Consider the following 14,830-nt stretch of genomic DNA (forward strand, 5'->3'; position numbering starts at 1 on the left):
GAAAATAACAGCCAATAACATCATTAATCTAATGACTTATTGGGAAGTGCTTTAAGACCTAACTTTTACTTGTCAGTAATACGTTAATTAATAATAAATATCTCATGAATTGTGAACATGTGCAATCTCGACAAATTAATGTCACTTTTATTTGAAAAGATTATAAAAAAATAAGCAAAATTACATAGTTTTGTACAGAAAAGAAAGGTTGTACTGAAATAAATTCTAAGAAACACATGAACCCACCCACAACAAAACTGAAGCTGCGTGTTCTTTTTCTATACCAAAGCTTGTAGCTAGGATTTACTCCATTGATGCAAGTCTCATGGAACCGAAGATGTATACAGCCCTCGGACCGTGATCCATATGTCCCTCCATTGGATGAGCGATCATCATCAAAATGAACCATTCAAAGTTTCCGATGCCTTACATGCTCAAAATCTACATGTACTCTGCCAAATCTGTGATTCCCACAAATACTAGAATCCATTCAAAAGTGTAGAGATCACGACAACCATCACAAGCAGATCCAAAAGACCCCCATTGCAGCCTGCACCATAAGCATACTCAAGGTCAAACTCCATTTTGGTCATCAAATTCATCACCAATATATTAGGTAGTTTGTGTTGAGAGCCCCAATTTGGTTGATTGTAAAAGTACTACAAGGAAATTCTTCCTAAAGAAATAACAAACGTTCGGCCTTTGATCAACCAAGTCAGAGTACAAAGGCGAAGCAACCTTTGCTTATGAGCACAACCCATTCAGAGCCAAAGCATCCTCTCTTCATATGATTATTGTGTTCAATCAGTATGATATAGTTTGCTTCCACTATTTTCATTAAATCTGTTCTATATTATTCAATTGAGAAATCTGAGATCCAACAATTTCTCTTAAAAGGCTTTTATTTTGTTATGGAAAGTAGTTATAGAATTCTCTTTTTTGACGACCGTGGGTGTCTGGGCCAGCTTGTACATGCCTCGACTAATTCACAAGGCCTTGGAAAACAGTCAAAAAGAATTCCTAGTGGTCTTGCAGGGACTCTCGAACCAGTGATCTCTGAGGAGCTCCAAAACCTAAGCCTTATTGCAAGTTGAACTAACCTCTCAAGGTTGTAGTTGTAGATTATTGTTGATTTTTAGAGTAAGACATCTACACCGATGCTAATGGTTTTAGTGGGTTATTTAGAAGGATGAAGGATCGTGTGACAATAAGAGATGATGAGAAGCGTAAGAAGGGATTTGGACCTTTGATCACTTTTAATATCAACCCCATCCCATGAATTGCGCTTGATACGGGAATTGATTTTGTGCATCTCATTACTGTTGATCTTCAATTAGGATTGATCCAATAGTGGAGATCCCTTCTTACCCTTCTCACCATAACTTCCATTCTCAGCAAAACCCAACCCATTTAAAAGAATAACCTTTTGAAAGATTTTTTTAATAGCATTATCTTCCGACAGGTTTTAAGGCATTCATTAACAAGGGAGGACATTCTTCTGTTAGGAGGTGTCATGCATTTTTATGAAAATAAAAATATGTCACAAGGTTATTTCTGGTTTTAGTCCACAAGGAACCTATGGTTTGATTGAAGAGTACTCACTAATATGGGAATGCTTTACTGTCCAACATTATTGTACTGGTACAAGGAGTACATTGGAAATATTTCGAACCTATCGGCCACATTAAACCATACAAGTTTAAACCATAACATTAGCAGTAGGCAACAATACGTACCAGCATATCCCGACTCCGAAGTTGGTAGTGCAGGTAATGACATCTCTAACAAAGTTGTTAACAAACATCAGCAGGACATAATCAGTAACGAATCCATATCATGACATTATCATGTAAAAGAAAAGGAAAAGTTTGGGTACTACTATTTGAACCCCGTTTGGTTCAAACCATAGAATTGAAAATGTAAAAATAAGGGTCAGATGTTGATATCTATGAGCATATAGAATTGGTTTTTCTCTTGGCTATAATTACCAAAACTAGAGCAATTATGTCATAATGAGCTGTACTTGGATTATAGAAAGTTATAAATTGCTCCGGTTAAATTCTTTAGCTCAGGATATTCTTGTTTCTTTGTTTTTACTTTCTTCTCGAATATAACCATGCTTCATACTGAAAAAAATGTATAGTTGATTTGGTGAAGTTACCCGGAGCACAAAGAGAAAATGATGCCATCGAGGATGAAGGCCATGGAGCAGCAATATTGTCACTTAAGTCGCATGTAAAGCTTACTCCGGATGAATTATCATACACAACATCTGTAGGCCAGCTTCTGAGAAGACACGCTGCAATTGTATCATAGATGAGATCAATAATTGTTATACAAACCATTGATGCAAATAACATATTCTGAATATGAAGGGTTTCAGTACTCAAAAGAAAATGCAATAGATCCACCAGAAGAAAATGGAGCCATATATATATATATATGTGTGTATATATATTAATCAAACCAAACCAAACAAATCCAATATATCTCACCTGGAAGTAAGGTCTAGAGATGGTAAAAATGTATGCAAACCTGACCTCAACCCAAAATAGTAGAGATAGTTGTTTTTAATGAAGACCCGCCTTGTGAAAAGTATGTCAGAGAGAGTCAGATATGACAAAAAGTTGAAAAGCTGGATAAGAGTAAAGAAAAACATACAAATAGAAGAAAGTACAACAAAGGCATATCAATTACTTGCTCATATATATATATGGTTTGTGCTGGACCAAGCGATAAATATAATAACAGAACAAATTTCTTCTGGTTCAGTTTGAAAAAGATGCTTCTTTCTCCCATGATAATTACAACACTTGTTTTTTTTCCAGGATTTATAATGGATATAGAAATATTTCCTCTTTGAGGAAGATTCCATGTCAAAGTTTCCTTGGGCCCATTGTCTTCATTAGAAATAATTTGATGTTGTTATGTGGGTCAATAAGATCTCCTATTTTGTGTTCACTTAATGAGTATTTAGATAGGGGGAAATGCAACGAAGTTTGGCTTAGTGGCAGTTTACCAAGCTAATCAGGTAAGAGTCACCACCTTTATTTACCAGGTAAGATTCTTGATCAACGCTAGACTCACCTGGTAAGGTACGTGATTTTGTAAGCGCTTACCCGGTGAACGTTCGGTAAACAGCTCCTTAGTTCCTATTTAGGTGTAACAAGTAAGTTTTTTTTTCTCAATCAATGTAACAAAGTTTTCTACTTGATGTAACAAACTTTCATCATTCCCATTTTTATCCATTTTGATGGGGAACCGCTGATCTTGTAGCATTTGATGATGCGAATATCAAGTTTATCGTCCACTAGGCCGTAAACATTTCATAACACGAGCATCCATGTCATCAAATGTTACAAGGTCAACAAGTTATCGGTCAAAATAGGTACGAAATATGAAATTTGAAACTTTATTACATCGATTAACAAAAAAAAATACTACGTTACACTAAATAGGAATTAAACCAAACTTCATCGCATTTTGATGCATTTTACCCTTTTTAGATATTTGACAAATGGCCAAACATGTTAGTCAAACTAGTTCAATTTTCATAGAACGGAGGATGTGCATGTTCGTAGGTACAAATTAGAAAGAAACTACACATTTCGGATAATATAATTCCACTTGATCATAGTTACGATAGTCCACATCCATAAAAAACACCTTAAAATAGGACCCTAACAAATCCAACTTCTAAGACAATAAAATAGAAATGATACGTGAAATACATGTGTATGCCCAAAACCAAACCAAACCAAACCAAACCAAACCAAACCAAACCAGCTAAGTATATCCCTACTGAAGGTGGGGTTAGGGAAGGGTAAGATGTACACAAATCTGGCCTCTACCTCGGAGTAGAATGGCTGCTTTCATGAAGATTGAGTTAAAAGTGTACGAAAAAGAGATGCAGACGAGATAAATTTTGAAAGCTAGTTACGAGCAAGCAATAACATACAAATATAAGCACGTACAAGAAAACATGAGTAGGTGGTTGTAAGCCTAAAGTGAAAGCAAGTTGACCACCCAACAAAAACGAATGTAAATACTTAAAAAGGGGAAAAACAAATTGTAATAAAAGAAAAAGGCAAGAAATATAACCTTCTTGTCCGTCTGCTGTCCAGGGATCATAACCACATACAGAAAGAATAATAGGTTAGATGAGTTCTTGAGAACAGATAAGCACTAAATGGCAAGTAACAGACTAACAGCAAGTTATTTACCTTGGAGGCTAAAATCTTTCAAGTCAACTTTGCAAAGCTCATATATGTCTGTACGTACTCCACCTTTCTGTAGCATGGTTGCAAAAACCGACGCACAGATTATTGCTTGTCTATTTGTAATCAAGCTCTTCTTTTGCATCCCCGCAATGTAGGAATGTAATGAGGTACAACATGATGGGCTTGAAGCAGACACATTATGGCAAGCTTTTATCACCTCAGCTGGCTGCTCAAGTTCCAAAGGGCAGACTACAGGTGCAAAGTATCTAATCAAATAATGACATGTTCCAATTATGAAGTCAATCAACCATTATCCAAATTAAAGATGTTTAAGATATATCTGTATAATTCAGAAAATGTGATTCTTCGACCAACAAGGCATCAACTAAACCAAAGCAAACGAGGCCAGGATATCCCACCCAGAGGTGGGGTCTAGGGGGGGTAGGATGCATGCAGACCTGAACTCTAGCCTTTCCCTAAAGTGTAGAGTGGCTGTTTCTGTGAAGACCCCCACCTTGTGCAAAAAAGAAGAGAAACTTGCTCAAAAAATAGTGGAAACATAGAAAAAGAACATTGGAAAAAAAGAGTTGAAAACAAGGGCAGTGCTAAATTTTGAAAAACGTGTTAGAAGCAAGAAACAACATTCAAACAGACAAACAAACAAGGCATTAACTCTTCAACACAAAAAGTTTAAGATCACAGTGTGGAATATGGAACTGGTACCTTTATTAACTTTACAGGAAGCCAATCTTCGAAAAGCAGAATTAGCAGCTTCTGATGTAAGTTTCCTTGAAATCCATGAATATACAACCCCTTTACAGTCATTTAGTGCATCAATATTACTCGATCCTGTATTCTTGTCAACTATTAACTCTGACGAGTAGAGATGAAAAGCAGCCTCCACAATTGCAGGTTGACAAACTGATCTGCAGCATTCCTTGAGAGGATCAACGACACTACAAACCTCCAATAATTTGCTTGTGTTTATTGTTTTTTCAAAGGTGTTGACGTCTTTCACAGGACAAGAACCACCGGTGAGATTTGATGATTTTACAGAGCAGATAGCTGGTATTGAGCTGTTAGCACCTTTACTCGCCAAGATTTCCACCATATCTAAGAAACAATCATCTGCTGTGGTGTTTTGTAGAACTAAACTATCAGAATTTGTACCGTAATATCCCTGAAATATGTGTAGTGAACTGCCAAATTGTGGGCAACATATAACATTTCCTACAAATGGCGCTACAAGTTGAGAACAGTCTGATGCGGTCTTGTCCATGATACTTGAAATGGAAGAGAAATTAAAAGGGCACCTTCCAGTCAAGAGTGGCTCGTATGTTTTGGGGAGGGAAGGATACATTGGTGGCCAAGGCTCACCAACAAAGGGATTATGTGGTAAAACTGAAGGTGATATCTCTATGGGATCAAATATTCCAAAACTAGGTGTACTAGCTAGTTGAGATGTGGGAGCCACCTTCTGTGCTATCACTTTGGATAAACTGAATAGAAAGATAGTGAATAGAATGATCTGGATGAACAAAGAGCCTGCAATCAGAGAAGGATAAATAAAAAAATAAAAAAATAGTTACTAAATAAATTAAAAGATTCATCAGAGCACGTGAATTGCATTGTGTATGTATGCTTTCACACATGTATACAGAGACAGATACAATGTTGAAGCTCTCAGAAGTAAAATTTATAGAGCCAGATTCCAAGAAACTAAACCTCACCAAAACTCCTTTGATTAGCTATATGATCATTGCAAGAAAAACAATGCGTTGGGAAAATAGTGATCCGTCATATTAAAAATATTCCCCATTTTTTCTCTTTTCCATATAAAAGATCTTACCCTCATTTCCAAAATCATCTTTCATGATAAATGGGTAAAGGCACTCAAAAAGCTCCATTGACTTTGACTAAATTAGGTTATTTAGGAGAATAACCTTCTGACAGATTTTTTTAAATGCATGACACAGATTTTGAGGCATTCTTGTGTTAGGAGGAGGAAATCTTCTGTTAGGCAGAAGCGTTCTTAAATTCATCAAAAGGTTACTCTCCTAAACAATCCGGCTAAATTAACGAGAGGGCAAAGGAAAGGTTCCAGAAATCTTCGGCTTGCTGAAATTGAAGTCTATAAGTTTTTAATCTTTGACCCAATGTCTAAGAAGAAACTTTGCAGCTCAAGGGAGTAAAATATTATTCGTATTGTGAATGGTGAAAATAAGGGTAATACATCATTAACCCTGCATAATATGATGCCCTTGTTTGAGCTCCTTTATGCTTTAAGAATGTGAATATCAATAGTACTTAGGCATGCAAAAGAACAAATGTTCCTTTACACCTACACGGACAATCACGGGGCACACACATTTTTCTATACTTTTGCGGGTAATTGTAAATTCAAGTTTCCTGTTACCTTTTATGTTTATACTAGTCTTTCTTTTCCCTTCATTCTTGCATCATTTCCTCTTTATATTTACACTACGACTAAACAAGCGACCATATGAGGAAGGTTCAAGCAACAGGAGTACCATGTAACTGCTGGGGCGGACTCGAAACGAGTTTTGACCAAAAATTTGGAACTTTCATAAAGATGATTCCAGAAAAGATAGCATAACAACTCAATCAGAACAATTTTTTTATCAACCAATTACAAAGAAAGGATTGAAGAAACAGTTTATTCTTGATAAATCTCACAAACTAAAATGTATTACACATGTACGACTAGAGATCAATTGAAGGAGTAATAAATAAAAAAATATATAAATGTTTGTATCATATATTATATTAAAAATCTAACAAACTAACACAACAATGTGTTTTAAAATGATAAAGTAGCATATGAAATTCAGTTAAATAGAATCATTCTTCTAACATTCTTCAAATTTATCGAGCCAAATCAGCTAAAAAGAGTAAAAAGCCTAAAACATTATAATTCAGCTAAAAGTTAAAACATATAGAACTGGATAAAAGCTAAAACATGTATAATTATGCCCCAAAAAATGTCAGGGCCCCTGTTCCATATATCATCTTGGTAACACCCTCCAGCACGGCCCTGGTATTCTATCTCTTGTATATGCTCAAATAGACATAAAAATAAAATGAATTGCCATGCACTAGAACAATGTAAGATATACACTCGATTCACGGTGAAATTTTCCTTACTAATAAATTAAGAAAATAAATTAATTGTTGTGAGATCATCTTTCTTTAATTCTTTATTACGAAGGGAGAGAGAATGTTTATGACAAGGTTGCATGGATATGCAAATAGCTCAATTGGAACTAGCATCAAGTAGAAAATTTGAGTGATAAAATTCGCGTATTTATAACACACCCTTGAGATTATTGGCAGTCTTTGCAGAATCCATAGCTTACTATCCCTCCAACAACATGAATACTGCAGAAATGTCTAGGAATGCCAACAGGGACCCCAAAACCAGTTCAGTGATGCACAATTATGCCTGCAAAGAATTCAAAAGAAACTTCAACTTCAATGAGACATTACCACACTGTGTTCCTAATTTTTAAAAGAGTGAGATTAGCTTTGGCGCATTCTGTAGCTGAAATAACTAGACATTTCTAAGGTCCCATTTGGTTTGTGTGATTTGTGGGGATCTGGAATTCAATTTCATTCCAATCCTATGTTTGGTTTGGAGGAATGCTTGGCTTTGAAATCCCACAAACATTGGATTTAGAAATCCCATGTGGATAGTTGGTATTCAATGGGATTTCATATCATTTGTTTGTAATAATGTTTAGATATGTCAAAAGATACTTGTTTTATAATAATCAATTAATGAAAAGGTAATTTAATTATTTTTTATACAAATTATATATAAAAAGTGAAATTTAATTCCATTCCAAATCCTACAAACCAAACACACCAAAGATTCCAAATTTTCCCATTCCAAATCCTCCCGTGAAATCCATATCCCTCAAAAACATTCCGTCAATCCAAACAGGCCCCAAGTGTTTTCAGAACGTTTAGGACATTACATATACCAAGATCAATGGGATTCAGGAACAACCTTGAAAAAAATGATCATTAAAACAGCAAAGAGAAGTATTTCACAATAAAGAATAAGAACTACCCAAACACTAAAATATGTATTAAAACCCACACCTTAGGCTACAACTTTTGGACCATAACATGTCACATTTTCCATATTCCATTAATAGGAGCAGTCACCAGAGTGATCAAATTGGTTCGGATCCTCTAACAGTCAATTTGTGGTCTACTTTCGAACTAAGGCAAAGTGGCAGCATTATGAAGGGTTCTTCCTCACAAGGGTAACATAACTCATAATTTAAGAATCAATTGATACAAATCATGTTGGTTTATCTAAACAGCCACAAAGTATTTGCGTCCAAAGCATTTTTGCAATCTATCATTCAGCATGATTATGGTATGAGAATTAAGATTCCATAAGAATCAACTGTCTTGCACGAATTAAAATACTTTATGGCATCCAAAAGAGAAAATAACCGATCTACTTTTAAACAATAAACAAGCAGAAACAACCTTCAAGCAAGTTACTTGGATTAAACAAACTCCAAATCTTTTTTTACAAATTGTTCAGAGCTCTTTGGTTGTCAACTCCATCTTGTAACCCCAATTACAGCAACTGACAAACATAGCAGTTTTTCCATGACAATCAGTTTGAAACACTCAAAAGCAAAAATAAAAGGTAAATAAAAAGTTTAAATGAACATTCCAATTAACCTATGAAGTATCAATGAAGATGCTGCCAACACAAAGTAAAGCCCCAAAAGCATCGAAGCATACAAACATAATAAAAAACACCAGCAAAGATAAACACTTACCTAAATGTTTTGATTGGAGGGAGTGATCTGAAGAGATTCCCCTGAAGTTGTAAAGTACAAGTGTGACGACCAAGATCCTCCTTTCTCATTTATTTACAGCTGTTCAGGATTTGCAGCCACCATTTTTAGGGCTTTATTTCGATGTTTTCTTGCAGAGAAGAAGAAGTAGTCGAGGATCAAGTAGGTGTTTTTTGTGTTTTGGTGTGAAGTACAATACGGGCGGAGTTTAACGATGGGTGGGGCAGAAGGGTTAGCCTCCACTTTGCCGGCGGTAAGGTTTTTCGGGAGGGTTGGACTAAGAGCATTTCCGATGGAGATTGATATAATAACCATGGTTTTAAATAATGGCGCCTCAAGGCTTAGGTTCATCATTAACATATCATAAGCATTGTAACGAGTTCACTTGTGAGTTACGACACATTATAATGCGTTGTGCTATGATAATTATATACGAGACCTAATATTTAAGTATACATAAAAAGGAAATTTCAAAAATAAAATCTTAAATAGGAAAAATGCTTATTCACATTCCCGTAACAAAAAGTCAAACATGAATTCATTGAAAATTGAACAAAACAGTGAGTAGACATTCAAGATATTTAATTACAATTTTGTATTTTTGATATCATTATTTATAAGTTCTATATGTCTGGTATTAATGATTTTACTTTCTTTTTTAATTTTATTAATTTATATGAATATAATTTGTTGTATACTATCAGGCTCGTCTTCTGGATTCTTAAATAGGAGACCTTGATCAGGGCCCCATATCTATTTTATATTTTCCTTTAAGGTTCTGATATATGGATTACATAGCCCAAAATCTTAAATCTACGGTCGACATCAAAATCCAAAACCGACTTCTTTCTAGTGTACATCTACCTCGTTATCAAGAGCGCCTCTTCAATCCTCTTCGACCTTCTATTCCCGATTTGACGATTGAAATCCCCAAAGCTGCATAACTATGAGTTTCTACTGATTCGTCATTCTACCATTGATATCCAAGAACCCCGTCAAAGATTTCATGCAACTCTCAATCGAAGCTGATTCTTAAAGTGTGGTTTGTAATATCCTTAACATCAACAACTAATTTGGTTCAATCTCTGTTAACATCAAAAACAGTGAAAGGTAAATTCCATTCCATAAACTTGATTTCTTTTTATAAGACTTAAGTGATTATTTTTGTTGTTTCTATGGTTAGATCGATTGGGCTATTGTTGTATGTTAAATTGTTAATTTTTTAAATTCGATTTCTTTTGTCTCTTTGAAGTGATAACCAAGGGTTGCAACGCTAGAGTTATTAGAATATTACTTTGATTTCTTTAAATTCAATTTCATATTGTTTAGGTCTAGAAATGAAAATTAACATCTTGTTTAGGTTTAAAAATCATAATGTTGCAATTGCTCTAGAGAAAGGGATTAGAGACGAGTTCTTTAAGGAAGATTGATTTCAAGCCTTCCCTAATTTCATGATTCTTGAGGTTTGGAAAGTTTTGCTTTCAAGTGATCATAGCAGGACAAAGAACCCTTATTCATCAACATCATGGCCCAATTTTTTTTTAACTTTCAGATATCAATTTCTCATTTCTAGGTGGGATGTTTTATATAAGGGCAATAGTTAGTTATTAAATATAACTAAAAAAAAAACTAAAAATATATATAATAAAAATAGGATTACAATCAATGAATCGTGAAAGGAAACATGCCTAGAAAGAAAACTAGATGGTTCGACCATAAATAATTCTTACTTTAACTAAACAGATATGAAGGACTTAACAATTTCAAGTTGAATTCACTAATAGGGTATGTTTTTCACGTTCATAGGAGTGCATCTATGTTTCTGCTTTACGAATATGATATTTTTTGGGCATTTTTAATTTCTGTTTTTCATTTAAAAATGTTTAACAAAGCATATACAATTGTTCAGTAAAGAACAACTCCCACAAAGAAAAGGTTGTAAATCTTGTTTAATTTCTTGAAAAAGAAACAAAAATTGTAAGTGCATAGTTTTGCTGCTATCAAGTAATTATAAGTTCCGTCTTCGTTCTCTTACTGTTATAAGAGTGTATAATTGATTGAAGATTTTGTTTCGAAATGACTTAGAAGAATGGTTTTGTTTAAGTGATTTTCTCATGTTACCTTATCATAATAAACATTTTTGTTCTTTTAAGTTGTAAGACATTTAGTACAATATATGGTATGAACTATTACAGTTAATTTTTTTGGTACTATTTGTCGTGCAATTTGTAACAAGACCTCCAAAAAGATTGGAACGGTTATGTATACTATTATTCAAAATACTAACACATACAAGTGTGGGTGGGTGTATACATATATAGTTAAAAAAAACATCTTAACATACACACACACACACACACACACACATATATATATATATATATACATACACACACACACATATATATATATGTATATATATATGCCACATTAGGTCACACTTTGAAAAACGTCGTGACCTCACCGTAATTCGTAAAACTTGACCTCATCGTCACACCACATTTCACGTCATTTAGAACATTGATAATAACCCACTTTCTCTACTTTTTATTTACATTGAACATTAGAGCATTTCCAACCGTTTTTCTAAAATAGGGAACCAAAACATAAATTTTCTAAAAAGAATTACATTCATCTCAAAAGATTCTCTATTTTAGAGATTTTAATATAAATTATATTACTATAATATTCTCTAATTTATCATCCTAATGCAATTTTTCTAAAAACTTTTTATAAACAATAATAACTCCATCTCATTGGTGGAATTGAATAAAATAATCATTTCTCTTTCTATCATTCTGTTGGGTTCAAGATTATAGCTTAAAAGTTGTATTCAAGTTTCTCATTAGAATAGTTTTATACAAAACTTTTAGTCTTTACTTTCCTAGTATAAAATAGGAATTCCCTTGTAATTGTAATTAGAGCTTTTGTCATTAACACTGAAATCAAGATTTGGCTGATGTAATTCTCTCTCTCTCTCTCTCCTAATCATTACTTATATCATTCTTAGTGTTCTTATCAATCTATGAAGATCATATCAAGAATTGTATGAAATCTGGACTCCACAATTGGTATCAAAGCAAGCTGCAGCAGTTTGGATTTGAAGATATCCATTTTACACATTTTGCACGAATTTTTTTTATATTTTTTCGATCTGATTCATCACTGTTCTTGATTTTTTTTCTGACCGGATTGGTTTTTGTGCCAAAACTGTTTAATCTTTGAGTGTTATTGTTCAAAATTTGTATCGTGAGTTTCGGTTTTGCATTGTAAACAACTTTGATTCACACCATTTTGTGTTTTACACAAGTTTTGAGGCTGAAATTGCCCAAAATCGGTTTTTGGTTTTCTGGTAAAAGTTCATAAAAAACTCATATTTTTCATGTTTTGATCCATTTTTTTGGAAAAAGTATGCTATTTTATGTTTTTGGTTGAATTTCTATCCGGATAAGACTTGTGCGGTTTAACAATCCGTGTGGTTTTAGTTGTTTTTGATATAGGTAAAAYCGGACAACACTTGGAAGGATTACTTGAACGGTTTAGCTAATCCGACTAGTAAACCGAACATAACTTGAGCGGATTAATGATAAACTGGATAACACTTGAGAGGACTTGTAAGCGGTTTAAAAATATCCGGCTGGTAAGGTTTTGGTAACTTGATCGGATATTGGTAAGTGTGCGGTTTAGGAATCCGCTTGGTAAGTGAGCGGTATTTGTCTTGAACGGTGTTTAAATTTTGAACGGTGATTGACTTTTGATTGATTTCATATCTTTTGACTTTGATTGGTACAAGTGTTTGACTTTTTGATCGGTGTAATAATTTTGACTTTTTGATCGATTTAGTAAGTTTGACCTTGTGCGATTTATACTTGTGCGATTTATGTTCATATGTTGACCGGATTTCTAATCCAGATAACGTGTTAGTTTCGTCCATCTCTTTGACCAGACTTGTAAACCGGACAACGTGTGCGGATTGCTAATCCGGACAGATATTTTTTGTGCTTATGTCTAAGTGTTGAATGTGTGCTTATTACAGTTTACTTTTATCAGATATATTTTTGTAAACTGATCTTTTAAATTCCAACTTTGAACTGCAGTCGATCCTAATTTTCATACAAACTACAAAGATGAGTTCAAAAGAAGCGATGGCTATTGGTACTGATACCAAGCCACCAGTACTTTTTAGAGGAGATTACAATCAATGGAGAGATAGATTCTTGAATTTTATTGAAAGATTGAAAGAAGGAGAACAGATCATGGAATCTCTATTAAAAGGTCCAGCTGAATTCTTTGTAGAGTCAGATTCTGATAATGTACTTGGTGTTCCTGCACAGAAAGTACGTTTAACAAAAGATCAATATGATCCTCAACAAAAAGAGAGAGCACATGCTGACGTGCTTTGCAAATCGTACATGATGCAAGCACTGACCAATGATATCTATACCAGTATTSATAGCTACAAATCATCAGGTCACAGCATGTGGATTCAAATAGAGAAAATGATGATGGGCTCTAAAGTTGGAACTCAACTAAAGATCACTAACTGCAAATCTGCATATGAGGAATTCAAGGCTAGAGAGGGAGAAAGTCTTGATGATGTATATAACCGTCTTGTCAGGCTGCTGAATGAGCTAATGAAGAATAGTATCTCCAAAACTACTATCGAGATAAATGTTAAGTTCCTTAACAATCTTCAACCAGAGTGGAAAACATTTGCAAATAATATCAGATTCAACAAACAGTTATCTGATATTGATATACATGAAATATATGAAAATCTGAAACAGAATGAACAAGATGTTTTGGAGATCTGTAAATCTAAGAAGAAGGAAAAGGAAGTTTCTGATCCCTTAGCTCTTATAACTGAGAAAAAGGAAAAGAAGTATAAAAGCAGAGCTGGAAAGAAGGTTGTTGAAGTTAGTTCGTCAAGCGAATCTGAGCAAGAAGACAGTAACAGCTCAGAATCTGATTCTGAAGTAAAGCAAGCTATGGTAATGTTGACCAAAGCTTTCAAGAAGTATAAGTTCATCAAACAGCCACACTCGAATAATCAACGATTCTCATCCGGATCAAAGTATGACTACAAGGACAAGTTCGGAGAGAAGAAGAAATACGAAGAGAAAAGATTCGAGAAGAAGTACGAGCRAAADCCARAAGAAGGAAAGAAATATAGCAAAGCAGTAGCTGATGAGCATACAAAATGCTTTAACTGTGGCAAGTTAGGTCATTTTGGTATTGATTGTAAGAAGCCGATAAACCGAGATTCCGACTATTACAAGAATAAATTTCTTCTGTCCAAGCAAAAAGAAGCTGGCAAAGCTCTGATGGCCGAGGATGAGCATTGGCTAAATCTTACTGATGAGGAAGAAGAGGCTGAGGCTGTTGCACACATGTGCTTGATGGCTAACACTAAAAGTGCATTAAATGGAGAAGATTCTCAGATGAATGATGATGTAATTCATCAAACATGCATTAAACAGATTAATAAGATGAAAATTCATATTCAAAATTACCAGCAAGCATTAAAATCAGAAAAAGAACGTTCAAATAATCTTGAAGATCAACTAAAAATGCTAAGAGAAAGAAGTATCCAAGTTTATCTTGAAAATGCTGGTCATTTGAGTTTGGTTAAATCTTTGCAATCTGCGTCCAAAATTTCTGAAGAAAAATTCAATGCTTTAAACTCCGAGTTATCTGAATTAAAAGAAAAACATAAATCATTAGTTTTAGTTAATGACGAACATATTGCCAAAATAAGTAAGCTTG

At 34.2% G+C, this 14,830-nt stretch overlaps 1 protein-coding gene across 3 annotated transcripts; it reads right to left on the reverse strand.

Annotated features, from left to right (window-relative positions):
* Positions 1-145: 145 nt before the first annotated feature.
* LOC112529515 (uncharacterized GPI-anchored protein At1g61900-like) lies at positions 146-9,323 on the reverse strand. Of its 3 annotated transcripts, XM_025140835.1 has the most exons (9): positions 9,047-9,323; positions 8,745-8,847; positions 7,557-7,683; positions 4,944-5,765; positions 4,224-4,469; positions 4,102-4,116; positions 2,162-2,299; positions 1,737-1,781; positions 146-550 (listed from the first exon to the last, which is right to left on the reverse strand). In XM_025140835.1, exons 3-9 carry the CDS (start codon positions 7,588-7,590, stop codon positions 480-482), a joined length of 1,371 nt encoding a protein of 456 aa, XP_024996603.1. In that variant the 5' UTR covers positions 7,591-7,683; positions 8,745-8,847; positions 9,047-9,323; the 3' UTR covers positions 146-479. The 3 variants fall into 3 exon arrangements, with proteins under 3 accessions (XP_024996603.1, XP_024996602.1, XP_024996604.1); XM_025140834.1 differs by lacking the exon at positions 8,745-8,847; XM_025140836.1 differs by having other exon boundaries at positions 4,102-4,113; positions 8,745-9,323.
* Between the last annotated feature and the right edge of the window lie 5,507 nt (positions 9,324-14,830).

Source organism: Cynara cardunculus, assembly GCF_001531365.2.
Source record: "Cynara cardunculus var. scolymus isolate 2C chromosome LG 16, CcrdV1, whole genome shotgun sequence".
NCBI lineage: Eukaryota > Viridiplantae > Streptophyta > Magnoliopsida > Asterales > Asteraceae > Cynara > Cynara cardunculus.

Bases quoted from the DNA above. Each gene is read 5' to 3' on its own strand.
- LOC112529515 (XM_025140834.1), bottom strand. From the start codon at position 7,590: ATGGATTCTGCAAAGACTGCCAATAATCTCAAGG. The intron at 5,766-7,556 runs GTGTGTTATAAA...CTCTGATTGCAG, and splicing joins GACTGCCAATAATCTCAAGG to GCTCTTTGTTCATCCAGATC. The intron at 4,470-4,943 runs GTACCAGTTCCA...TTGCACCTGTAG, and splicing joins TTCCTGTAAAGTTAATAAAG to TCTGCCCTTTGGAACTTGAG.